At 39.2% G+C, this 27,777-nt stretch overlaps 1 protein-coding gene across 1 annotated transcript; it reads left to right on the top strand.

Annotated features, from left to right (window-relative positions):
• On the top strand, window positions 1-27,711 carry LOC127416282 (kinesin-associated protein 3-like). Its single transcript, XM_051655539.1, has 20 exons — window positions 1-186; window positions 752-883; window positions 1,006-1,151; window positions 1,243-1,301; window positions 1,483-1,624; window positions 3,715-3,814; window positions 4,219-4,343; window positions 4,543-4,641; window positions 5,229-5,407; window positions 8,264-8,426; window positions 11,787-11,887; window positions 14,119-14,227; window positions 14,311-14,423; window positions 14,545-14,710; window positions 14,826-14,951; window positions 15,358-15,456; window positions 15,592-15,677; window positions 17,462-17,648; window positions 19,863-19,956; window positions 25,870-27,711. Exons 1-20 carry the CDS (start codon window positions 155-157, stop codon window positions 25,979-25,981), a joined length of 2,370 nt encoding a protein of 789 aa, XP_051511499.1. The 5' UTR covers window positions 1-154; the 3' UTR covers window positions 25,982-27,711.
• Window positions 27,712-27,777: the final 66 nt, after the last annotated feature.

Consider the following 27,777-nt stretch of genomic DNA (forward strand, 5'->3'; position numbering starts at 1 on the left):
CATTGCGCTCTGGCTTTTTCACGAATGCACACGCCCATAGCAACACAAACAGCAGCGTCCTGTCAAAGATGAGGCAGTCCAGACACTAGACAGACATCAAAACATTTGACATAAATAATCCCCACAGGTTATTGAGTTTAACAAACGAGCAGCAATGCAAGCGGACGACGCCAGATATTTAAAACGGTGAGTGTTTGTGTGATATACTCGCAAGCTCTGTCTGTTACAGGGAAACAATGAATCATTAGTAATCGAGCTTGAGCTTACAAGACGATATAACACCATCATCTATAGCTGTAAATGTTTTCTTACATTTGACACAGATTTGTTTGCTTAGCAAGCGCTGCATATCCAGCTAAAATAGGCTGTCCTGACATATCGGCCTCAATTTAGATTTGTCTCTGTGACAGTATTGGCAGAATAATAACCTTACTGTACTAAACGTATTGTGGCAATACCATTTTTACAATAGTACTTCGATATAAATGAAATATAATATGATGAATGAATGAACCGTATTTTTTTTTTTTTATCACGATGTTCTCCTATTACTCCAAGGTACTTCAAATGATACCATGGTACTATAAAGGAACATCTCCAAAAATCATGGTAGCACCATGGTACTTTATTGTTTGTATAGGCTAATAAGCTTTATTTATAGATTACCTTTCATAGGTAGCTCAAAGTGCCTTACAAACAAATTGAATGAATAAATGCAGGAATAAATGATCCGTTAATGTCTTGTGTTCAGGAAATATAAGGGTGGCACTTTAGATGTTCACCCGACGGAAAAAGCACTGGTTGTCCAGTATGAGGTGGAAGCCACTATTCTGGGGGAGATGGGAGACCCAATGCTGGGAGAACGCAAGGAATGCCAAAAAATGTAAGATATGCCAAATATAGCCTATGGACTGGGGTGTATATATAGATAGAAACACTACAGTGTTACAGTAGTCAATTTACTGTCTTTAAAATGTGTTGCTGAATTCTATTCATGCTTTGCAGCATCCGTCTGAAAAGCCTGAATTCCAGCACGGATATCGCCTCTTTAGCACGGAAGGTCGTAGAGGAATGTAGACTCATTTCACCTTCCAGACTTGCTGAGGTGGAACAGTTATTGTTCTACCTGCAGAACCGCAAGAAAACTTCTGGTAAGAGATGAAGAATGGACTACAAATATAGTAAATAATGCTTTAAATTGTACTAATTTTTTAATTTCTATTTGTGTTTTCTCTTGCTCAGAAAAGAAAGAGAAGAAACCGATCAAGCCAAGAGACCTCACTCCTTTTGAAGGGATGGAGGTATCAATTAAATTAAGATTTGGTTGTGTTTTGTGTTATTTTGGCATCTGACTTATGTATTTGATAACTGGCATGTAAGAGTGTGTACTTACGTTAATTTCTCCCGTACATCTATGTGTTTAAGCATGGTTTTATTTAGTGTCTAGTTAGCCTTGGCTAATTTTGCTTCTGTGTCCTGTAGCTGGATGAGGAGGCCAACATTAATAGCATAGATGACTATGTAGAGCTCCTTTATGAGGACATCCCTGAGAAGATCAGAGGAGCTACACTCATCCTCCACCTGGCCCGTAACCCAGACAACTTGGAGGAATTGCTGCAGAATGGTGCGAGATGGTTCTAGTGTTCAGGGCTTGAATAAGTGTCATAGTTACTGTGATTTTGATCATAAATTCAGTTTAATCATGATCTTGTTTCTAAATCATCCACAGTTAAATAAAAGCCTACATTTTTGTGCCCAAAGACATCTACATGATCTAATGAATAATTATAAAATACTGCAGTGCTTTTAAACAAAGAGTTTAATATGATTGACTTTTATCCAGTTTTTTTAGTTGTCATATCAAATCACAGTCAGGCCTATATATTAGATGCCAGTATTTGATATATTAAGCATATTACAAAATCCTCTTCATCCAATTTTACAGTTCTTGTCTATCCCTTTCACAAGTAAATGGTCTCTAAGCCCCATCTCTTCGACCTCTACCCTTTCTATTATATAAACAAATACTGCCCCTTGCCATATCTGCATAAATACATAATAAATTGTATTTGTTACAATACATTTCTTCTCACTAAACTTCAGTTAATTATTTTGTGTCACTCATATTAAATAGTAGTCAAATAAGGTACAAAGGAGGTCCATACTCCATACAGAAATAATATAAGGCCCAGCAGGTAGCATATAGTGTTACTACAGCCAGTTTTCCACCACTTTCTTCCAACAAAACTCAAAACAGGGTTGCACCATTAATCAAACAGTAGTCGAAAATACCATTACTGCTGCATGATTAACTAATCGTGAAAATTGTCGATTATATCATTCCATTAAGGTCCACTCCTGTTATATCAAAATGTTAAATTAATTTTTTGCTGCGCTTGAGCATTGTGACCAATCACAGACATGTCCATTGTGTGCATAAATGCAATGTTGAATCACAGGCATTTAAATTAGTCTATAGGCCTATGAGCAGGGGTTAAATTGGGGCGGAACGTTCTGGAACAGCGTTCCGGCACCTCCGATTCAAAAAACAAAAAAAATGTTGGCAGCTTGTTCATCACTTCATTCTATTTCCTGCGTGCAGGCTCCAGTTCAGTTTTTTCACGCATTCCATTTCCATTTAGCGAGTGTGCTTTAAAGTTCTTTAAAGTTAATTACTTAAGCATCATGCTTCCGTCTGGTCTGTGTCAGAACCTAGTCCGCTATATTTGCCAATAGCAGCACTGTTTTGACAGGGAGAGCGGTGCACATTTGAGGGGTTGAAGTGAGGTGGTTCCCCTGCCTCAAAAATCCCAATTTAACCTCTGTCTATGAGTAAAACCAATCAATCCTGGCAATTGAGTGTGTTATTTGTTTCACTTCTGTTTGTGGTTGTGTCACCTGTCCTACTCGACCCGCCCCGAGTGGGATTCGAATCGGCGATCCCCAGCATGGGAGGTGGACTCGCTAGCAAGGAGGCTAGAAACTCCATGGCCTCTAGCCTCGGTCACTAGTGGATCTCTTAAGGCCTCGAGAGTGAGGTTTACACACTACACAGCTTTCACTTACCAGCTGGCTACTGTTACACTCATCCCCCTAAATCTTACTCCCATCCGGTCATGGCACCAGTGTCACCGGTCCTACTCATCCCGCCCCGAGCAGGATTCGAACAGGCGATCCCCAGCATGGGAGGCTGATGCGCTAGCAAGGTGGCTAGAAAAGCCATGGCCTCTATCCTCAGTCACTAGTGTGTCTCTTAAGGCCAGGAGAGTGAGGTTTACACACTGCACAGCTATCACATACCAGCTGGCTACTGTTACAGTTGCACAAGAAAATGAGTGGTAAAGAAATATCACTGTACACTAAAAAAGAAGCTTTAAAACCAAAATGGCATCTGTAATTATTTTTAACTAGCTAGATGTTTTGCTGCTTGCTTGCAATGCGTGTGCTGTGACACAACTAGAAAATAACCCTGTTGATCCAAACAGCCTACGTCTCTGTCCTTACCCTTTAGCATCCTCCACCTTTTACCCTAATATTTTTTGCTGTTCATTTCCATTGCCCTGTCACCCATCAGCCCTTACTGTAAAACATCACAACATTCCCGTAATATTCACTAGCATTCCCATATTTCAAGCTGTTGTCACTATGTATTCACAATGTATGTTCTTTTCATGATCACTGAAAGCATGTAGTGTTTCGTCTGCTCTCCCACAGAGACAGTTCTGGGCGCGCTGGCCCGAGTCCTGAGGGAAGACTGGAAGCATAGTGTTGATTTGGCGACCACCATCATCTATGTCTTCTTCTGCTTTTCCAGGTATAAGAGCCAAACATCTCCATGCTCTAGCCAAGACTCACTCTCCAGTTTGATGAGTGTTGTGCACAGAGCCGAGATACGCGTACAACAATGGCAATGTGCCATCAAGAGACTGTATTTACTTTCCTGAGAGTGATAATACTACATACTCCTATCATAACATAACATATTAGCTGCTGTCAGGACTTATATGAAAAGAGAGGCTGTACTTAAATGTGAATAGTTAGAATCTATCTTAAAACTCTGCCCTTCCAATGTTATTATGTTAACATTCGGTTAACATTCATCATGCTCCTGGTGAGCGACCATGTTTGACATGGGTTGAGGCATTATTTTGGCTTGGTTGGATATGAAGCCTTTTTACAGTTCACACAGTGAACTGAGAAGTACCTTTTTATCTTCAGTTTTTCCCAGTTTCACGGCCTGATCACTCACTACAAGATCGGAGCACTGTGCATGAGCATAACTGAGCATGAGCTGAAGCGATATGACTTATGGCAGGACGAACTGCTGAAGAAAAAGAAGGCTGATATCCTTTCAGTTTCTGTGTTCGTGTGTGTGCGTGGGGGGGTCATAGGTGAAAGGGGGACAGAGTTTCAGAGATAGGGCAAAGGTAGAGTCAAGCCAAGGGGCAGGGGTTTGGGTGTAATGCTTTAATTACAAATTTGCCCTTTTAATTGCTGCTTTGACTCATGGTCTCAATAAACATATTCCTTGACTTGTTGAACGTGACGATGACCCAGATAATCAGAACCTGAAGAAGGAGTATGAGAAAGCCCTGAAGAAGTACCATGGACTTCTGACCAAACAGGAACAGCTTTTGAGAGGTAGAAGACATTGCACACTTCTGCCTATTTATTTTTTTAACTCAACAGGCTCATGTTGGATCTTAAAGATGCATTTTTCTCAAGGGATGCACAATGGAAATGATGTCTAAAACTGAGCTATGATTATTTTTGTTTTGACAATTGTAATGGCCGATATTTTAAATCCATTCTTTTTTATATGGTATTAAAACTATTCTGCTTTTAAATTGAAATCAGGTATCAAAACTTTTTCTTCCAGCAAGGCTCAACAGTAAGGTTGACCCATTGGCCCAGTGCCAGTGTGAGAGAGTTTTGGGCCAGTTGACTGAACTGTCACTTGCCCTATTGAGCCAGTGCTGCGTTGTCACTACACTTCTCGTTAATCATGTACATGTGTTTTTATGCCAATGAAACTTAAACATTTGTTTTTATGTGATGAATTGAACATTGTTGTTTAAATTGGGGAAAATGGCAATGCCAGTATTTAATAAAAACCAGTATTGGCCAGTAACAAAATGTCACTTAAATAGATTGTGCATTACTAGTTTTGACAAGATTCTGACATGGTTTGATTATGAACATGCTGTTTTGTCTATCTATGCCATCAGTGGCTCTGTATCTGCTGCTGAATCTGTCTGAGGACACCCGCACAGAGCTGAAGATGAGGAACAAGAATATTGTCCACCTGCTGGTTAAAACGCTGGACCGAGACAGTGAAGAGCTGCTGGTGCTGGTGGTGTCCTTCCTTAAGAAACTCAGTATCTTCTTAGAGAATAAGAATGACATGGTGATTTATACTCTCATATGCAAGAACCCTCTTATTGCCATCACTTTGCCAATTAGCAGATGCTTTTATCCAAAATGGCTTACAGTACACAGTATTACAGGAACAGTTACCCTGAAGTAACCAGAGGTTAAAGGTTCACTCAGTAATTTTTTTCCTCATTTAAAAAGTTTTACTTCTAAAGAAATGAAAAGTAATTTTGAAACATAGGCTATGTATAAAATCATGACCACTCATGTGAGATGAAGAGTTCAGCCATATCAGTAACCTTATAAAAGATCTTTTATTCTACATGGGGCAGGGGCGCCCTCATGGGGACCGCCATGTTTGCATCACATGACCGGCTGAATACTACTCACTAATCTCAGTAACTGCCCTGTTATTGAACACTTTCATTCATAGATTAAATTAATCCTGGCTTAAAGTGCATAGTGAATTTCTACAATGGCACCGGTAACTGAAAACTACTGTGTTTGAATGATGCAGCATCCAGGCCACTGGGTGTCAGTGTAAGCCATTGTAAGCCACTTTGCCATACTTCAAAAAAATTACTGAGTGCACCTTTAAAGACCTGTTGAAATAGCTTTGATGAGCACAGATTTATTTACTTTTGCATTGAAACTGGAAGTTGGGGCAGGAAATATAAAAGTACTAGTCCCTTTAAAAAAGCCATATATCACAGCCGTGTACCATGATTTTCTACTTGGTATTACCTGTCAGAAGTATGTGGTATTAAGCCTTGTTTATACTTGATGCAGCCGCTTGGTCACAGTCTTCTTCGCTTGTGTTTCTTGCTGGATTAGCTTATATTTTCTCTGTCTTTTGTTTGGAAAAAAATGCAACCACAGTGTGTGTTAAAGGGATAGTTCACCCAAAAATGAAAATGTTCTCATCATTTACTCACCCTTATGCCATCCCAGATGTGCATGACTTTCTTTCATCTGCTGAACTCAAATGAAGATATTTAGAAGAATTTCTCAGTTATTTTCATCCATACAATGCAAGTGAATGGGTGCCAACATTTTGAAACTCCAAAAATCACAGAAGGCAGCATACAAGTAATTCATAAGACTCCAGTGGTTAAATCAATATCTTCAGAAGCGATATGATAGGTGTGGGTTAGAAACAGAGCACTTTCACATTTTCTGTTTGTGTTTTTGGTGATTCACATTCTTCATGCATACCGCCCCTTACTGGGCAGGGAGAAGAATTTCAAGAAAATAGGACTCAAATATTGATCTGTTTCTCACTTACACCTATCATATCACTTCTGAAGATATGGATTAAAACACTGGAGTCTGGATTATTTTTATGATGCCTTTATGTGCTTTTTGGAGCGTCAACATTTTAGCTCCCATTAACTTGCATTGTATGGATCTACAGAGCTGAAATATTCTTCTAAAAATCATAATTTGTGTTCTGCAGCAGAAAGAAAGTCAAACACATCTGGGATGGCATAAGGGTGAGTAAATTATGAGAGAATTTTCATTTTTGGGTAAACTATCCCTTTAAGTATAAATGCCTCAGGCCGCCAAGAGCAATGCACGCAAGACTCGCTGTGGTGTGAGGTGAAAGTATAAACAAGACTTTAGGGGGAGGGGACATTCTCATTCTAGAGAGCATGTTATTGGACAAAAAATTGGAGACACTCGTGAGTGCAAGATGTGTCATCAATACATTTGGTCTCTGTCTCCAGAAGAGAAAAACTGTAAATTTTAAATGTGCACAGTATATCTGCTAAGTCACTTAATGTCACCTTTGAGTACTCTAGCACATACATAGTGTCTAAGCTAATAGGCATGGAATAATAGCCACAAAACCCCCAATTTTTATTTTCTTTAAATGCTTTGTCTGAGGCCACAATGGACAATAGTTAACCTAAAAATGAAAGTTCTGTCATAATTTACTCACCCTTATGTTGTTCCCATATGACTGACTTTTTCCTTGGAACACAAAAGGCTGAGACTGAGGCTAACACTATGCTTAAAATCTCCTTTTGTGTTCCACGGGAAAAAAGTAATACGAGTTTGAAACAACATGAGGGTGATTCAGTGATGACTTTCACCTTTGGGTGAACTGTCCCTTTAAAACTCTTGGCTGGCAGACAAAAGGTTGCAGATTCAAACCCCACAAGACTACACCAAACTCATTATTACTCGTTATTACTCTTTTTATTCCTAAATTAGCCACACCTGTTCTCATAACTCACAGTGCACACAGAGTTGTTGCTCATATAATGTTCCGTTCTACCCAGTTTAGCTGCACATTGTAGTCGACCACTTATACCACACTTCCTCCATCTGTATCCAATCACATACTTACCCCTAGAAGAGAGGTTATCACAGCCATCATTTATTTGGATTCAATAATCAGAGGCTAATTTTTAAATTAAACACATTCTGTAGGCCGAACTTTGTCAAGGCACTATTTGTTACTTTCAGAGCAAAGATAGTGAGCATTTAGTTACGACTTTGATAAATGTTGTATAATAGCTAAAACTCCCATATTATTAAATGAAACGTTTCAATCGATTGGAGATTATTTTATCTCATGTTTTTTTGGCGCTAACTTTGAATGTAAAATTGAGGTTGTGAGTGTAGGCAGTTATTAACATTGAAAGCTTGATTTGAAAACTGGTTCCAGGCTGTGAACAGTGGCCTTAATGGGGATCAGATTTCTGCCGGGCTGTCTGTCGGGGGCTGAGTTTGACCACAGCTGGAGCAGGCAGATGTGTTAACAAGCAAAGCCACTGGCACATAACTAACAGAACTAACTGGCTGACCTTAGAACCTCTCTCTCTCTCTCTCTCTCTCTCTGTCACTCTCTCTCTGTCACTCTGTCACTCACTCACTCTGATAGGCTGAGATAGATACAGTGGAGAAGCTGGCTAAACTGGTGCCCTGTGAACATGAAGATCTCCTGAATGTCACTCTGCGTCTCCTTCTCAATCTCTCCTTTGACACAAGTCTCCGCAGTAAGATGGTGCAGGTGGGCCTTCTGCCCAAACTCACCTTGCTGCTAGGTAAGACTCCTTCAGGTGTTTTAGATGTGCATGTTTTAAAACCCCTTAACTGATTTCCATGCCAAGGAACAGCCTTTGTGTCACAAATATGTTTATAGGGATAGTAGAAAGTGCACAGAAAATGATGAAGGGTAAGCACATGAGCACCACAATGCAATTTTCAGATGTTGAATCTTGAGCTTTTAATGAATATATTGGTTAGCATTTAGGTATATTGGTCTCCCATGGTTAAGACTATGTTATCTCATGGTTATGTTGCCAAATCCATCAGAAAATTAATTGCCTATTTGACAAACTTAGACAAACATGAATGTGTGTTACAACCATCAAGACAGCAGTGGAAGTCATGATAAAGCTACCAGTTGTTTATGTAGTGCTGATGTACAGCATGGTGTCTTTGAGGATTCAGGCTTTTTTCAGAGTGACTTGTGTACAAGTTACAGTCTAGCTCTGTCCTGAGTCCTGACTTTCAAAAACCACTTCCTGTGATGAAACACAGCACATGATTTGTGCATGGGCTACATATACAGGTGAGATTGGCTTTGGCACCAATGATGTGCCTTTTAAAAAAGCCTCACGGGGGTATCATGTGTCCCATGCAATTTGTATAATATGTTTGTTAAAAAAACACCTTCACCTCTAAAGTAAATGTTGTTCTTCCAGCATGAGGGAAGTCCACATTTAGCAGCTTGTGGAGATTTACGCCAGACACATACAACTGCTCATTCTTTTCTATCACTTTGGACTGGCTGCCAACAGCTGATGGTCCCTTGATAGTGTGGATGATATGTTTTTGTAGGAATTTGAGAAAAACCCTAACCCTCTGCTTTTATCTGGTTTTGTTGTGTATGAATATGACGTCCAGTCCCATCCCATAAAAGTACGAGATGCCTCATGAATCTTCAGAGTGGAATGAGTTTTTCTGCTCTGAACCTCTCTGATTATTGTCCTTCAAATCGCAGACGGCCCTTTGAGGGTCAGGACCTTGCTGATAAGATGAAAGTGAGACTTGGGATCCTCTCAGCCATGCTCCTTGAGTTATTTCAGAGACAGAGTCCAAAATTCACAGATCGACAACTTTCACTTCAGGAGAACAAGCAACCATTTGGCCTTTTGCATGGCTTAAAGGAATATTCCAGGTTCGATTCAAGTTAAGCTCAGTTGACAGCATTTGTGGCATAATGGTCATTACCACAAAAAAGTAGACTCGTCCCTCCTTTTCTTAAAAAAAGCAAAAATTGAGGTTACAGTGTGGCACTTACAATGGAAGTGAATGAGGCCAGTTGTTGGAGGGTTAAAAGACAGAAATGTGAAGCTTATAATTTTATAAAAGCACTTACATTAATTCTTCTGTTAAAGCTTTTATATTACTTGAGCTGTAACGCTGTTTAATTCGTCATTTTTACAGTCGTTTTAGGGTTTGCGGTGTTGTCGTCATGGCAACGAAGCTGTAAAATTAGATATAACTCTAAACAGAATAGGTTAGTAAGCGATTTGATTACACTAAAGTCATGTTAACGCAGATTTTTTACGTCTTGTGTCTATACTTTTGAAACAGTGAGTATTTTAACGTTTACTGATTGGCCCCATTCACTATCATTGCAATTGCCTTACTATAACCCAGATTTTTGCTTTTTTTTTTAAAGAAAAAGGAGACTAGTTGAAATAATTTTTTGTGATTATCAACATTATGCCACAAATGCTATCGAATAAGCTTAACTTGTTTTGAACCCGCAATATTCCTTTAATGCTGCTGAAACATCCCTAAGTGGCCCCAAGATTAAACATTTAGGAATGTCTTTGCATTATATCATAAAATATCAAACCAAGTGGCATTTTTAAAAGAAAGACGGCACAAGCACACCTTTCAAGTTAGTTAGGTTTCAAATGATAAAACAATAGAATTTAGACCGATTCTGGTTATCAAATGTACATGAACATGTTCGTAGTTATAGTGATGAGATACACCTGTGGTTTCTCTACTAAGGTTCCTGTGTAAAATTTAGGGAAACTGAAGTCATACAGTTGGACCAGTTGGTTAAAAGTAATTGCAAAAATGGCAGAAAGAAAAAGTCTAGCATTATTTGTTGGCAGATGCCTCTTGGATTGAAATTGTTTTTCTAATGCAATGAAATTCACACATTTTTCATTTGTAACTAGGTTTAATTTTGCACTAAGCACCTACAAATTCCCCTGTTTTATTTAGCAGCTCTGTTTACCATTAGTGCTTGCTCAGTGTCTTGATCAAACTCTGAAGGACATAGGCATTTAGGCTCACAGTGGACACCTGAAGGGCTGGCTGCCGTGGCTTTTATGGCGGTTGCGTGGTTTAAATCTTACTAGGGTGTAATTGAAGTTTAGCTCTCCTTCTCTCCCACTAAATGCACCCTGAACAGGATAATGAATTTTTAATGGCTTTTTTTCTCCCAGGCTCCAGGGCTGTTTTGAACATTTTAACAGGCCCTTCTCCTCCATGCTCATAAATGATCCCCTGTTCTCTTCTCCCTACAAGCAAGCTGAGGCGTTAACTCGGCGTGTGTGTGTGTTTGCGTTTGACCTCCGAGTGTGCGCTAGAGCCTGTTTGTACGTTAGTGTATGTCTTTCTCTAATGAGAAGCACATGTTTGGGCCAGTCGTGGCACTAGTAGTGTAGAGCAGCTTGGCTTGAAGTATTAATGGTGGTAAAATTTATGCTTCCTCCTTTTTTTCCCCAATAAAATGGAGAAGCCCTTCTCTTTTTGGGGTCCCAGCACATCTGGCTCTGATAGGCTGAGATAACCTTGCCTAAAGGGTCTGAGGCTGGCTCCGACCCATCAACCTCCCATATCCCCCCCAATTCCCTCTCTGGGTCTCTGTGTCTGTCTGAATAAGTTGGAGATTCAGGTTCTTACCAGGTCCAGGCCCCGGTCTGCTTTGTGAAAGGGAAAGTGTGCTTTCTCATTTCTCATGTGCACAGGTTAGAAATATAGACCAGTTACATACTATATACGTAGCTTACTAATATTGGCATATGTTCATGCTGTAAATCCAGAGCAGGACTGTTTCCTTTCACGTGAGTTGTGAAAATAGCACAATTATGTAGAAAATTAATTGCCTGGGCCCTGGAGCAACTGGTGATTCTATAGTTTTGCGATCATTATACAAAAATATTTGACAGCAGAATGTGCCGATTGAACAGCCAAAACTCAAATATTCCGGAGAGCCAACATCATCAGCATTTTCGGTAGGATTATCATGCTGTCTTTGTATATGCCCTATATTTCCCAACTAAAGAAGAAAGTGTTTGAAAGTATTGCTGGCTAACTTGAATACTCTGAGTGTGTGTCTGTCCATTCATGGCATGTGTGTGTTTGTGTTTCAGGTGATGAAGCACAGAGACAGATCGCCATGTGCATTCTGTACCACATCAGCATGGATGACCGTTTCAAGTCCATGTTTGCCTACACCGACTGCATTCCACAGGTAAGACATCAGCTTGCATTAGCAATGAGCTTATAGCTAGGGACAGGAGAGCTCTGTAATTTCTCTCTCAGATAATTCACTCACTTCCCTTTCCCCTTGTCCTCTGTCTCTGATCATTGGTAATGATGCTCTGGCATCACTGACTTATATAATAATTAATACAAATGAGTAGTAAATGAGAGTAAATATTCAGTAAACTTTTTCCCAAATGAAACTACAGCTCACCGAGCACTTTATTCGGAACACTATGGCCCTAATAAAGTGCCCAACGTGGTCTTCTGCTTTTGTAGCCCATACACCTCAAGTTCAGATGTGTTGTGCATTCTGAGATGCTATTCTGCTCACTACAATTGTACAGATGGGTTATCTGAGTTACCGTAACCTTTCTGTCAGCTCAAGCCATTCTTGCCATTCTCTGTTGACCTCTCACATCAACAAGGCATTTCCGTCCACAGAACTGCCGCTCACTAGATGTTTGTTGTTTTTAGCACCCTTCTGAGTAAACTCTAGAGACTGTTGTGTGTGAAAATTTCAGTAGAGCAGCTGTTACAGAAATACTCAGACCAGCCCATCTGGCACCAAAATCATGCCACGGTCTAAATCAATGAGATTGCATTTTTCCCCATTCTGATGGTTGATGTGAATATTAACTGAAGCTCCTGACCCGTATCTGAATGATTTTATGCATTGCACTGCTGCCACACGATTGGCTGATTAGATAATCGCATGAATAAGTAGGTTTACCGGTGTTCCTAATAAAGTGCTTTGGAATCCACAGATGGTGCAGAAAATGCAACACATAACAACTGTTGCCTTTTGTACCACAATCGCTGAAGCTGCTGAACTTTTTTCGATTTTATGAGCCACATCGAGTGCAGCAAAGTTTCGCTGCCTGGAATAATCGTCATCATGGAAGTGAACTTATAACATTCTTATTGTGTATATGGCAGGAATAGTACATCAAATTTTATCCATTTGTGGAGCTGCATTTATGTAGCCAAGTGTAAAGGGATTGGGGTAAGCACAATTCGTTTTGAGCAATTCGATTAATTAAGACGCATTAAGTGACTAAGTGTAAATAGGCTCTAAAACATTTGTCAGTGAAACATAAATTAAATTAGTTATGACATGACAAAAGATTGAATGATATAAAAAGGGCATTTCCATCAAAAAACAAAAACTGACTAAAACAGAAAAATGTACACTTATTGAAAGGTACACTGGAGAGAGAGCAGGAAATGACGGGGAGATGAAGACACATGGTCATATGTGCACCATGGCTTAGTGTGTTGGGACCAGGTTAAAGTTTGCAGAGCATTCAACAGACATTAAACTTTGAAGAGAAAAGAAATTGATGGGCCCTGCATGGACAAATTGGGTGACTAGAGAGATGAAAGCATGGTGGCTGCAGGCTGGGGGTTGCCTTGGCTTTGGTGGGATGAACTTACAGGTGCCAGTAAGTCTAGCCACTGTGATTTAGGCTGCAGGGCGGCTGCTACTGTATGTGATACTCAGTATGGGACTGTATGCTTTGCATACTCCTCACTGCTGCCTCCTCACCGGCTGAGTTCTTTCTCTGGGCCTCCTCCTTATCGTTAACGTCAGGGGGCAATGTTGACAACCCTTGACCGCTTCAGCACAGGCCTGGACTTCTGCCCAGTCTCCTCCACCCCCAAGATTCCCTTCCTGGACCCTTACCTCCCCCTCTCCGACCTCAGGTAGCAGAGTGTGGTGACATTTGCTGAGCTAATGGGGAGTGACATGTAAGGTTACCTTCTAAAGTCAGGATCTGTTGAAAAAAATCAGAAACCCCTGTATGTCTGGGAAACTTACAAATTGCATGCAGGAGTTTGGAAAGAATGTTCTAGGTCTGACAGGTTTTTTTGTGGGACAAAGGCAGGTTTGATTAAAGGTCAAGACTTTTTATTCAGTGCACAAAAGATTAGTTCAATCTAATTATAAATAGACTATTTTGCATGTTATTTATGTGACATATTTGTGTATTAACTTCTCTAACATCTAACAATTAAATTAATATATTAAAAACTCTGTTGGAATCAAATTTAATTGGGTTTCCCATGTGTTTGAAGAGTGATTGAGTGGAGTGTTGAGTTTTGTGTTTTGGATCAGAGCTTATATACTGTATGTACTGGAACAACCACACTCTGTAACCCTTATTTAGTGTTTTGATCATTTCTCTGTTATTAAATGGTGCATTGGTTGATTGACAGGTAATGAAAATGTTGTTTGATTGTGGTGAGGAGAGGATTGACGCTGAGCTCATTTCCTTCTGCATCAACCTGGCTGCCAACAAGAGAAACGCCCAGATCATGTGTGAAGGTAAGAATAGACACTCTAGCACAAACACACTGAAAAAACAGTGAAGACCAGGCTAAATGTTGGATTCTGTGTGTCTTTTCAAGGTAATGGTCTAAAGATGCTTATGAAGAGGGCACTGAAGCTAAAGGATCCCCTATTGATGAAGATGATCCGAAATGTATCTCAGCATGATGGACCTTCTAAAAATCTCTTCATTGTAAGAGTTAAAAGCAAAAATACACTCGCACACACTGATAAGGAACTTTGAATGCTAAGTGTATTGCCGAAAGCTGATTAGCATTTCACACTTGTAACAGTTGTTGAATGGTGTCTTTTAGGACTATGTTGGAGACCTGGCGGCTCAGATCGGATTGAAGGAGGAGGAGGAGTTTGTGATTGAGTGCTTGGGCACTCTCTCCAATCTGACCATTCCTGATCTGGACTGGGAACTTGTGTTGAAGGAGTATAACCTGGTACCTTACCTCAAAGACCACCTTAAACCAGGTTCATACTTCAACATTACACACTATTTTCATCATCTGAAAACCCACAATATCCAGTATATCAGAATGTTATTTGAAAGTTTTTGGATGTGTGTTTGTTCTTAATCTCCTTGTAGGTTCTGCAGAGGATGACCTCATCCTGGAGGTGGTGATCATGATTGGCACTGTCTCCATGGACGACTCTTGCGCCGTAATGTTGGCCAAGTCAGGCATCATTCCTGCTCTAATAGAACTACTGAATGGTAAGAAGTGATCAAGTGCTCAAAGTGCTTTAAAATGCTGTCTTTCAAAGCCTTTTTAGTGGCAGTTCGATATTGGCCAAGACCGACATTTGGGATTTTTTAGATTATTGGCATGATATCAGATGATAACCATGCCTGCTTTTCCGATTAACAGACATCTGAACTGCATAAATTCTGTTCTTAAATGTTTTTGAGTGAATTTTGAGTAATTTCTTTTGAAAAATAAATATTTATTCAATTTCAGCTATTTTAGATGCATCTCATTTGTAGCAATTATTGGCATTATACTTCACATCAGTCATTCTGCTCTCCATTGGGAAAACCTACTGTATGTTTGCTTGTTTTAAATATATTTGAGTGGGGGGATATATAATGAAAATGTAATCTCACTTTTGTCCACCTTCAGCCCAGCAGGAGGATGATGAGTTTGTCTGTCAGATTGTGTACGTCTTTTACCAGATGGTGTTTCACCAGGCCACTCGAGATGTCATTATAAAAGAAACACGTATCCTTTATAACAGTCTTTTTTCTTTTTTTTTTTTTTCAGAATACAAACATTGTAGGAAAAACAGTACTTTTTTTTTATGGTGTTTTTCCAGTCATACAGGGTTTTTCTCTTTGACTCGTATCTGATCTCCAGAGGCTCCAGCGTACCTCATTGACTTGATGCATGACAAAAATGCAGAAATCCGAAAAGTGTGTGACAATACGTTGGATATCATTGCTGTGAGTAATAATCTGCTCCTCCTCACCTTTAGTTTATGTTTAAAGGGTTAGTTCACTCAAAAATGACAATTCTCTCATCATTTACTCACCCTCATAAAATCCCAGATGTGTATGACTTTCTTTCTTCTGCAGAACACAAACTAAGATTTTTAAAAGAATATCTCTGCTCTGTAGGTCCATTCAGTGCAAGTGCATCGGTTTTGGGTGAGAACAGACCAAAATATAACTTATTTTTTACTGTACGTCTTGACATTGCAGTCTCTAGGCATGACCATTATTTCAAGCTCGATTACACTTCACGGTATTTGACGTATGCGCAGAGCGCTAGATGGCGCATGGAGGTGTAATTGAGCTTGAAATCATGATTGCTAAGGTGACTGCTGATGTCAAGATTTATAGTGAAAAAGGAGTTATATTTTGGTTTGTTGTCATCCAAAACCGATTGGATTGCTTGGATTGCTGGAGTCGTATGGATTACTTTATGCTGCCTTTATGTGCTTTTTGGAGCTTCAAAGTTTTGGTCACCATTTACTTGCATTTAATGGACCTACACAGCTGAGATATTCTTTGAAAAATCCTTGTTCGTATTCTGCAGTAGAAAGAAAGTCATACACATCTGGGATGGCATGAGGGTGAATAAATTATAAGAGAATTTTCTGGCTGAGCTATCCCTTTAAGAACTAACAAGCCATATTGTCCGCAACCCAACACTGTGGCCTGTTCTTAACTTTTCAGCACATCCATTTCTTCCTCTGCTGGCAATTGGCCTTAGCCTCTATAGCTATAGTTTCACACAGTACAGCACAGCAGAAGTAACATGAGCATTTTCCTAATTACCATTAGAATGCCTATGTATCTAAATCCCAGTATGTCATTGTTACTGGCAAATATCCTTCAGGTACAGTTGACGTAAAAGGCAGTGGTTGTGGTTTAAATGTATAAGCTGTGTTGAAGCAACACTTTCACATTTGATTTGTCCCAGGCCTCAGATTAATGTAATTAGGGCTGGTCTTGAGGCCAAGGGAAGTGTTCCATACATCTGATCGGGCAGGGCCGTGAAAGCAGGGAGCCACATCAAAGAGAAAGAGGAAGCATCTGCTTAGTGTCACATAGCTATGGTGGACAGAACAATGATCCTCACTTACAGAGGCATTTTCACATTGTTACTATGCTGGGTTTGTTGGCAACTTTCCACTTTATCTTCACGTCATCCGTGTATAAAAGTCTGTTTTGTAATGAATAGTTAAATTAGTTTTATTTGTATAGCACTTTTCACAACAATTTATTGCCTTTATGCCTATACTTTGCAAGCCAAAAGTGACTGTGGCAAGGGAAACAGCTCCATAAGATGTTTAGGTAGAAGAGAGAGTAAAATCTTGGGAGGATTATTATTGGATTGCAATGATGAATTTGTGCCCTGGCAAAGAGTGTCACAGTGCCTGCTGCTGGGGCCGGGCCTGTGAAAATGAGGCCTGTTTGAGGCCTAGGCCTCAAGTGGCCGTCAGAGCCGCAAGCCTTCAACCCCGTGCGGGGATGATTAATCAGAGAGTCAGGGTGCTTGGGTTTTGTTGAGCTTCGCTACTTCCACCAACCTTAAAGAGGTTTTATTAAGCGCAGACCCTCTAGACTTAAAATAAACAGCTACCATGTTAACCCTCTGCCAAGCAACACAGCCCACCTGATTCATCTCAGAGACTTTGGTATGGCACATGCAGGGAGGCAGCACAGGCAGAGCCTTTCTGTGTCCTGTGCTAATACTCTGTCTGTTCTCTCTCTGTCTGTAGGAGTATGATGTGGAGTGGGGCAAAAAGATCCAGAGCGAGAAGTTCCGCTGGCACAACTCTCAGTGGCTGGAGATGGTGGAGAACCGGCAGATGGATGAGGCAGAACCTTTTATGTATGGAGATGATGGAGAGCCTTTCATCCATAATGGGGACATCCTGGAACGGCCAGACCTCTTCTACAGTGCAGGTTATATAGAACAGGGATTCCAAGGAATATAGTTACAGTAGAGACCCCATGAGATCAAAATTGAAATTTTGTGGGGGGCCTGGGTAGCTCAGTGGTAAAATATGCTGGCTACCACCCTGGAGTTCGCTAGCTCGCTAGTTCGAATCCCAGGGCGTGCTGAGTGACTCCAGCCAGGTCTCCTAAGCAACCAAATTGGCCCGGTTGCTAGGGAGGGTAGAGTCACATGGGGTAACCTCCTCATGGTCGCTATAATGTGGTTTGTTCTCGGTGGGGCACGTGGTGAGTTGAGCGTGGATGCCACGGCTATGTTTCCGTGGCAACGCGCTCAACAAGCCACGTGATAAGATGCACGGGTTGATGGTCTCAGACGCGGAGGCAACTGGGATTCGTCCTTCGCCACCCGGACTGAGGTGAATCACTATGCGACCACGAGGACTTAAAAGCACATTGGGAATTGGGCATTCCAAAATGGGAGAAAAAGGGGAAAAATCCAAAAAAAAAATTTTTTTCAGTCCGTATCTGTTAGCTACCTGTATGTTTGAACTGCTACAAGTTGTCAAAATTAACTTTAAGCAGATATATGCTTTTAAAATGTGCACTTTTTTCTTCCGGAATTATAATGGATTAAAAATATTGTCTCATCTTGTACAATGGGACGTAATACTGATTTATGTCCAATGTAATGTTCTAGAATGCGAATGTCCCCTTTCCATAATACCATTTGGAAGTAGAAAAAGGTGTGTGATGTAAACTTAAGGCTGTTAAACTTATTGGCTGTTTAAAAAAGGTAATGCCCTTTGAATTGTCCTGCTCCAAATTAATATTTTTATAGGACAAATAGACTTTCCACGATCATGGCAAGCCTGAAAATATCAGGGAATTTTAAAATTGCATTTTCCAGAATTTAAAGTCTTGAAATTCATGGAAAATTCTATAGTAAATATACTGTATGTTTTTCTAGTTTTGCTCAAAAATATTTCATCACCTAGATGTTGCTTTTGTGTAGAGCTTGTGTAGAGTAAAACTTGCTCGCAAGCCATAGTAATGTCTGATTTGTGAGCAAATCATTCTTTTGAGTCAGTCCTTTTTAATTAATTGGTTGAAAGAGTTCTCAATACAGTTTAAATAATTTATTATCAAATTGGTCTGAATCAAAATCCAATTTTAAATTCAAAACTCATTCTTAAAATAACATATCTAGTAATCACAAAAAACATGGAAATTCATTGATCAAAAAGGCTGGGAACACTGGAAACTAGGGTGACCACCTGGTTATTGCTCTGTTGCAGGACAGATGACGTGATTTTGCGGGACACGTGGGAGAGAGGGAACTTACTATTATGAGACTATTTAAAAATTGTTTTTATATAAGACAGAGCACCTATTTGCTGTGACGTTGGATGATAACGTGCTTTAAATTACAGAATGGCTTTATGAAATGCTGATTTTAAGGCTGTTTTCTGACCAGCACTCAATTTGCTTAGGCTCTAGTGATACAGAGCCTAACAGGAGCCATAACAGCAGGGCACCTATTCAATCTATAATGAGCCGAATATAACAGGCATAAAAAAAATCACATTTTATGCAAATGAATTTCCATAAATAGCGACTAGGTTATGCTCCTTTATTAGACTATACAACGATTAAATGCATTCTTACCGGATTCAATGTATCTTAAACTTGTATTTTTTGTCGGATCTGGCAGCTTCGAGCAGCGAACCTTCACCAGGAGTTAATTTTCCACTGGATCGGTTTCTTTGCTCCATCCACGCAGCCGTTATTAGTGAAAACACCCTTTCAGTGGATGCGTTGATGACGGCTGACAAAATGTTTTTTTTAAACACCAGTCAGTTTCTGTTTTTTTTATTTTTTTTTTAAATGTAGGATTGTAATTGGGGAACATAAAAAAAAAATGCACTGTTAATGTGTATTTTTTTACAACAAAAAATGTATGTTGACAAATTTGTGAAATGCGGGACACTGCTTATGACTTGCGGGACAAAGCTTCCTTTTTCGGGGCTGTCCCGCAAAATACAGGACAGGTGGTCACCCTACTGGAAACACGTCAAAACGGGAAAGAAAACTGCACTTTAAAGTAATAGTTTAGTGGTATTTATTTTGTTTAAATAGTTGTGATTTATCTTTATGGCTGTAGTTGCTTTGCGCAGCGGTGCCAGTAATAATCCAGCGTTGGTTTTTGTGTTGTACCTACAGATGGAATAATCTCAGCAGATGGTGCTATTAGTCCAGAGTTCTTCACAGACTTCCAAAATGGAGACCTGTTAGGACCACAGGGTTTCCCCAGCAGGTATGTGTAAATACGATGAATCATTCAAAGTGGCTGCAGTGGATCAGTTGGTTTTGTTATTACTGTATCACACACACACATCCGTGTCAGCAGTTTTGTTGTCTTAAGCAGAACAGGGCTCAAAAGTGCTGTGTCAAAGAGTCTTCCAGCATCCCAGCAGGCCACAGCACTCCTCCAACAGTAACACCCTGAGCTTTGAGAGTAAACAGCTCCCTCTATTCAGCTTTTCACAAATCTGCCTCAGTTGCTCCTCACCTACTGTTTGGGGGTTTCAGCAAAGCACTAATGTGATGACTTGATGTGACATGTTGATTTATGGTGTGGCCTGCTTTGTGTCATGGAACTGTACAAAATATTTGAGCTTTTTTTCCAGATATTCAATTTAATGGTCACAGATTATTTGCTATGAGGCCTTTAGTGATAATGTAGTGACCTCTTTAAAATATTACACACTTTGAAAAGAGTGCATTGAAACCCCTTATGTATGACCAGTACCTCACATGTGGGTTTTTACTTGGGATGCGCAAAACTACATTTTCTACAAAATCGTCTAGACGGTATTTTGCCTTAACTAATTGGCGGTTACTCAAATAGTTGGTATCTAGGAAGCCCTGTATAATTAGGCTGGTTTCAGGGTTACCTGGAATGTGTATACATAGCATTGTAAAGATGGTAGCGCAACAGAATTGAACAGAATACAAAAGTTGGTTTTATCTTGATAAAACCAACTATTGTGCTTGTTCGAATGTATATAATGGCAGTAGCAGTGGTGCTTTAAACGGATTCATTTAATGACTCAAGTTTTCCAAGAAGCTTTTACTGTGCACACTGTCTTGCAGCTAAAACACAGCATGTTGTCTGACACTGCCGCTAAAAATATCAAAACCATAAAATATTCATAAAAAAGAATCTAGATTAACTGGCCGACCTCACTAATCAACTTGTCTGTTAGATAATTAGTCAATGACTAATTGACCCATTGTGACCCATCCCTAGTCTTTGTTGTTCTGTAGCTGTTTGCTATGAAACAGAGAAAACAGAGAGATACAACTATAAGTAGAGCTTGTTAAATTATAGGTCAGTCCAAGAGAGAGAGAAAGGATGGAGCGGTGAAGTCAGAACAAAACGGGTGGGCGGGCAGAAGCAGCTGTGTTTTTTTTCACAGCTCTTTGTAAGTGATACCTGCAGAAAACACAGAGAGTGCGCAGGGAATTGGGCAGCCTGAAAGTGTGGTTTTCATTTTGTCCGTGTGGTGTTAGAGATCCAGGTTAACACAATAATGAAACCCAGCCTCAGTTCCCCTGTGCCGAGCCAGGAGCCAGACACACTGGGAATGTTTTTTTTTTTTTTTTTTTAAACACCTTTAATAGAATCACTTTTATTTTTAGAATAGCACAATGTAATCTTTCATTTAGCGCATAGAGAATGCTTAGTTGTTCCAGATGAAAAGGATTGCAAAAATCCTTGGCTGCATTTATTCGAAAATGGGAGTTCCTCTTTTTTTATTGTTATGATTAGACAAAAATCACATAAAGGGAATCAATAAAAGGAAAATGGTTTTATTTTAAACATTTCAAAGCGATAATTTTATCTGCACTCATAGACATTTTTTAGAGAAAACTCTTTTTGTCAGGCCTTTATCCCCTTAAGTTTTAAGGCATTCAACATTTTAGTAATACTATTTTTAATGTAAGTACCAAGCCGGCAATGTACAGTGGCCCTAAAAATATTTGGACACTAAAGTCATTCTTAGAAATGTCTGAATGTAATTTCATTAGATAACGATATTAAACCAAGTGGTGTTTTTTTTTTTTTTAAAGAAATATAGCACAAGCACACTTTTTAAGCCAAACATTTGACAAAAAGGCATTGTTGGGTGGTGAAACAATAATTATACTATTCAAAATAAAGAAACAAACACTACACTTATACTTTAAACTTTCTGAATGTTAAACATTAGTGGAGCATTTTCATATTTAAAGGAATATTCCGGGTTCAATACAAGTTAAGCTCAATTGATAGCATTTGTGGCATAATATTGATTACCACAAAAATTTACTTTGACTCGTCCCTCATAAAGCATAAATTCGAGGTGACAGTGAGGCACTTATAATATCAACATTATGCCACAAATGTCGATTGAGCTTAATTTGTATTGAACCCGGAATATTCCTTTTAACGTAATGTACTACACCTGTGTTTACTCTGCTAGTGCACTTGTGTGAACTTGAGGGGAACTGACTTTATACATCCACAGCTTTTGTTAAAAAGTAATAAAAAAACAATAAAAAAAACAATGGCTGTATAATTAAAGTTAGCTCTGAGAAAAGGGCTTGCATCATTTGTTTTTACAACGTAGATGCCACAAATTATAATCTTTGACATTCATACATTTTAAAGTGTGGTGCAAGTGTCCAAATCCTTTTTGGGACCACTGTAGATTATACAGTGCTGTGGAAAATTATTTGCCCCATCCTAATTTCTTCTGTTTTTGTGTATATCTCATTAAATTGTTTCAAAAATTCAAACAAAATCTAACATAAAACAAAAGCAATTGGAGTAAACACAAAATAAAGTTTTTAAATGATAATATTATTTATTGAAGCAAAAACGTTATCCAATATCAACTGGGCCTGTGTGAAAAAGTATTTGCCCCTTAGTTACTAAATCCCCAAATCTATGAAACTGCATTCATATGGGGTTCAGCTGGACTAGACACACCAGCCCTGTTCAATCAAATCAACACCTAAATAGAACTTTTTCAGCAACATGAATTTGGCTAAAAGGTCTTACCCAGTAACACCAAGGTCGAAAGAAATTCCAGAAATGATTAAGAAAAAGGTGATTGAACTACATCAGTCTGTACAGGGTTACAAAGCTATTTCAAAGGTTCTGGGACTCCAAAGAACCACAGTGAGAGCCATTATCTCCAAATGGAGAAAACCTGGCACAGTAATGAACCTTCCAAAATTCCCCCAAGAGGAAGTCACAAAAAAGGACAACATCCAAGGAACTACAGGCCTCTCTCGCATCAGACACTTCTTGATGATCCTCAAACCTTTTGGGAGAATGTTCTGTGGACTGTGAAGTTGAAAGTGGAACTGTTTAGAAGACAGGGGTCCCGTTACATCTGGCATAAATCAAACACAGAATTCCATACCTACGTTCAAGCTTGGAGGTGGTAGTGTGATGGTTTGGGGATGCTTTGCTGCTTCAGGGCCAGGGCGACTTGCAATAATTGAGGGAAAACATGAATTCTGCTCTCTACCAGAAAATCCTAAAGGAGAATGTCCGGTCATCTGTCCGTGAGTTGAAGCTCAAATGCAAATGGATTATGCAGCAAGACAATGATCCAAAGCTTAGGAGTAAGTCCACATCTGAATGGCTCAAAATAAGCTAAATTAAAGTTTTGGAGTGGCCTAGTCAAAGTCCTCACTTGAACCCTATTGAGGTGCTGTGGCAAGACCTTAAACAGGCAGTTCATGCTAAGAAACCTCCAATGTGGCTGAACTAAAGTAGTTCTGCAAAGAAGTGTGGGCCAAAATTCCATCAAAGGCGGTGTGAAAGATGGATCTCCAGTTATTGGAAGTGTTTGGTTGCAGTTGTTGCTGCTAAAGGTGGCACAACCAGCTATAAGTTTATGGGGGCAGTTAGTTTTTCACATGGGTGATATAGGTGTTGGATAACTTTTTTGCTTCAATAAAAAATATATATTTGAAAACTGTATTTTGTGTTTACTCGGGTTGCCTTTGTTTTATGTTATATCTCGTTTAAAGTTCTAAAACAATTTAGTATGAAAAATTGTCAGAAGAAATCAGTATGGGGAAAATACTTTTTCACAGCACCGTATGCAACTTTGGCTCTCTGAACTGAGGAGTGACAGACACTTATGATCAAAGTGTTTAGTAAAGCAAAAGGAGAGAAAGAGGTCAAGAGAAAGGAAAGAGGAGAGACTGGCAATTTTGACTCTTTCGTGTTCAGAGGTTTCCGGGTGTTAAGTCTCAGAGGCCAGACTGTACAGGTACAACATGTTTTTGATCCTTAAAGGATTGGTTCACCCAAAAATGATCATTCTCTCATCATTTACTCACCCTAATGCCGTCTCAACTCGTATAACTTTCTTTCTACTGCGAAACACAAACGAAGATATTTTGAAGGATACATGATGTGTTTGTCTATACAATGTAAGTCAATGGACTCCAACACTCTCAAGTGTCAAAAAGGACATAAAAGCAGCATAAAGGTAATCCATACAACACGAGTGCGTGAACAGCACATTGCGCCGAGCGTGAGGAAGTGTAATCAAGCTTCAATTCATGATCATGCCAAGGAGACTGCTGATGTTAAGATTTATAGTGACAAAGGAGTATCATTTTGTCCTGTTTCTCACCCAAGACTGATCGTTAGGAAATTATCACTGTTACAGTTTATTTTGTTTACGGGTATTTGGCAAGTCTTGCTGTGTGACAAGCTGTACTCCATCTTAAACTATTTTAAACAGCATATTGCTAATTCTTTACTTTTATGCACGCAGCTTTTATACCCTTACATTAATTGAGATTACATGTAATATTTGTACTTTAAAAAACTAATTTGACACACCACAGCTGGCAGACCAAGAGAAGCAAAAAGGTGATTAAAATGGTGAAGAAACAGTGACCAGTCACAGCACCTAAAATATAAATTTCCCCTTATACATTAATATACATTTTAACCTAAATTCTTGATCTTGATAAAAACGTTCATAGACATGATATACATCGACTACCCTTAGATTAAATGATTAAAACAAGTGAGCCTGGTTGGAAAAAATCTGGTTCTGTTATTAGGTTGGTCTGCGTCATTAGTAACATCATTCTTTGAGAAGCTTTACAGAAAATTTGATCATCGATTTCGCCCTGTTTTCCTGGAAATACTGGCAGCATCCCTTTGGAATGAATGATGCACATGATCGTAACACACACATAGACGGCTTAAGGTCTGTCTGTTACCTGGACACTCTTTGAGTGCTTGATAGTTCACCTCAAATATTATTTTTTTTATCATCATTCACCGTCATATTGTTCCAAACCCGTATGACTTTCTTTCTTCCATGGAACACAAAATGAGATTTTTTTTTAGGCAGAACGTCACCACAATGAAAGTGTAATATTCTCTTTTAAAACATCTGCAAAAAGAGGGTGAGTAAATGATTCCTTTTGAGTGACCTATCCATTTAAGCATGTGTCACCTGCATAAGGCCACCTATTGACCTTTTAACATATCATCTGCCCTATGACACATCCCCACATCCTTCCAATCAGCCGCTGTCATCTGAACTTATCATGTTGCCTCTGAGTCTCAATTTCACCTAGACTCTCTTTGGTAACCAATCTCTTCTTTTCGAGCCTTTTAACGAAGTCTAAAATTTCCCCAGACAGCAGTTCCGTTCCTCAGAGGATAAAGACATACTTCCTGCCTGGATAGGGCGAGTGTACTGGGAGAGGAGGCGGTAACGTGTGTCACATGTAAACGATCGCTGGAAGTGATTTGGTCTAAAAACAACATTGCATTATGTGAGCTGGTAGGGGCAAAGCAAACAAGCCACATTTTAAGAGGACAGACCAGAGAGTCTCAGAGGCACCTGGGTGTTGTTTATTTAGAGACAGATCACACCAGCCTATTCCAACTGATGGACATTTGGCTAGAGGAATGCCTATATGATGAGAGGAATGAACAGAGATCCACATCTGTTCATTTTTGCCAGGAAGTGTAGGAGTAGTGCCCTTGTTTAGTCTATGTAGCCTGGTTTTGCAGAATCAGAGCGCCATCTAGTGATAATGATGACTCGATCATATTTCATCTTCAAGTATTTCTACATGATTAATTGCATGATTCTACATGACAGAACTGTCTGTTGCTCTCTTCCTCAAGTTCTTTGACCGACGGGTACGGACAGACGGGTATGAATCCAGCACGTCCTGCCACGGCTTATGGCTTCCGACCAGATGAGCAGTTTTATTATGGTTACACAGCATCACGGTAGAACCCCCTGTGTCCTACAGCCTACTACAGCAAAAAATGGAAACTCTTAAAAAAAAAAAAAAAAAAAATTAAAAAGATGAAAAATGATGTTAAATAGGCCCCTCTGTCATTTCAAGTGGATAAAACACTACTGTTTTTCTTCATATTCAGTATTTCTTCATAAATATGATAAGGGGGTATTTATTACATTTCAAGTGACTCTTGGTTTGAATGTGTTTTAAGCAGAATGTTTTCATTGTTTTAATGAGGCCAGTAGCTATAGGGAAGGTTTTACAACCCTCACTTTTAGCTTGGTTGTGTCGTTTCATGTATATTTAAGCCTTTACTGTGTGTAAACACTGAAGAAATTAAGGCTCATTGCATCACTTTCAGCCTCTTTTCTGTGCAATATTTTAAAAGTAGGGTAAATTAGTTGCATGATATCTCAGAGGTATAGATAACTTGTGAATGAGTTACAGGAATAGTTCACCCAAAAATGAAAATTGCCTCATCATTTACTCATGCCATCCCAGATGTTTATAACTTTCTTTCTTCTGCTGAACACATACAAAGATTTTTAGAAGAATATCTCAGCTCTGTAGGTCCATACCATGCAAGTGAATGGTGGCCAGAACTCTGAAGCTCCTAAAAGCACATAAAGCTAAGGAAACATATGCAATCGACTACATTTGTTAAATCCATGTCTTCAGAAGTGACATGATAGGTATGGGTGAGGAATAAATCAATATTTAAGTCCTTTTTTACTATAAATGCCCACTTTCACCAGCCCTCCTTAGTGCTCTCTTCTCTGCTAAGAGTTCTTCTTCTTATGTTTTTGCCGATTAAAATTGTTTGTGCATATCGCCAACTATTGGGTAGAGAATTTATAGTAAAAAGGAATTTATGTCCATTTTGGAGCTTTAAAGTTTTGGCCACCATTCACTTGCATTGACCAACAAAGTTGAGATATTCTTTTTAAAATCTTCATTTGTGTTCTGCATAAGTAAGTAAGTCATACACATCTGGGATAGCATGAGGGTGAGTAAATGATGAGAGAATTTTCATTTTTGGCTGAACTATCCCGCATTGAAAACTCCAACTCATTAAACTTTAAAACATTACTGTCAGTTTATCTGCATGGCAGTGAAGTTGGTTCAGATTCTTACAGCTTTTGGTAAGAAAATATTGTGTAACCTTAAATGCAAATCTGTATCAATAGTTAATCAACAGTCCTTAGTTTCCTCCAATTTTGCTCAAGTTTACATAAAGCAACTGACATAAGGGTACATTTAATGATAGTGGTGCCCTCTTGTGGATCCCATGTGCAACATATATGACGTATTGATTTAATATGTTCAAACACGTTTCAGACATGGCTGCTGTCTTTATACTTTAAATACACAACAGCACAGGTCAAAATAATAAAACCGTAATCTAACGGACACTCTTAATACTTTTACTACTCGCTAATGTAAATGTGAAAAAGAATGTTGCCCATTACTTTGCCTTTGTTACTGTAGTACAAATATTTCTGTACATCTCAGCTTCTGTGGTGCACTGCTAACTACATATGTATTTTGTAATGTAGCCAAACTCAAGTGTTCACTTAAAATATACTGATTTCTTGATGTATATTGAAGTATTTATGAATTTCATTGGTGCCTGGGAATTGTCTTAACTACTGTTTTATATAAAATGCCTTTTTATTTAATGTAGTGCAATATGAAATACAAATTTTGATGTGCAAAAACCTTTTCTTGTGTACATTTTTTGTTTTTGAGAGCAGAAGGTCGACATGTCTTGTTTACATTCACTTGA

This window comes from Myxocyprinus asiaticus, chromosome 25, assembly GCF_019703515.2.
Source record: "Myxocyprinus asiaticus isolate MX2 ecotype Aquarium Trade chromosome 25, UBuf_Myxa_2, whole genome shotgun sequence".
Classification (NCBI taxonomy): domain Eukaryota; kingdom Metazoa; phylum Chordata; class Actinopteri; order Cypriniformes; family Catostomidae; genus Myxocyprinus; species Myxocyprinus asiaticus.

Excerpts from the sequence above, each read along its gene's own strand:
- LOC127416282 (XM_051655539.1), top strand. The coding sequence starts at position 155 with ATGCAAGCGGACGACGCCAGATATTTAAAACG. Across the intron at positions 5,408-8,263 it reads TAGAGAATAAGAATGACATG|GCTGAGATAGATACAGTGGA; the intron begins GTGATTTATACT and ends TCACTCTGATAG. Across the intron at positions 14,711-14,825 it reads CAAAGACCACCTTAAACCAG|GTTCTGCAGAGGATGACCTC; the intron begins GTTCATACTTCA and ends ATCTCCTTGTAG.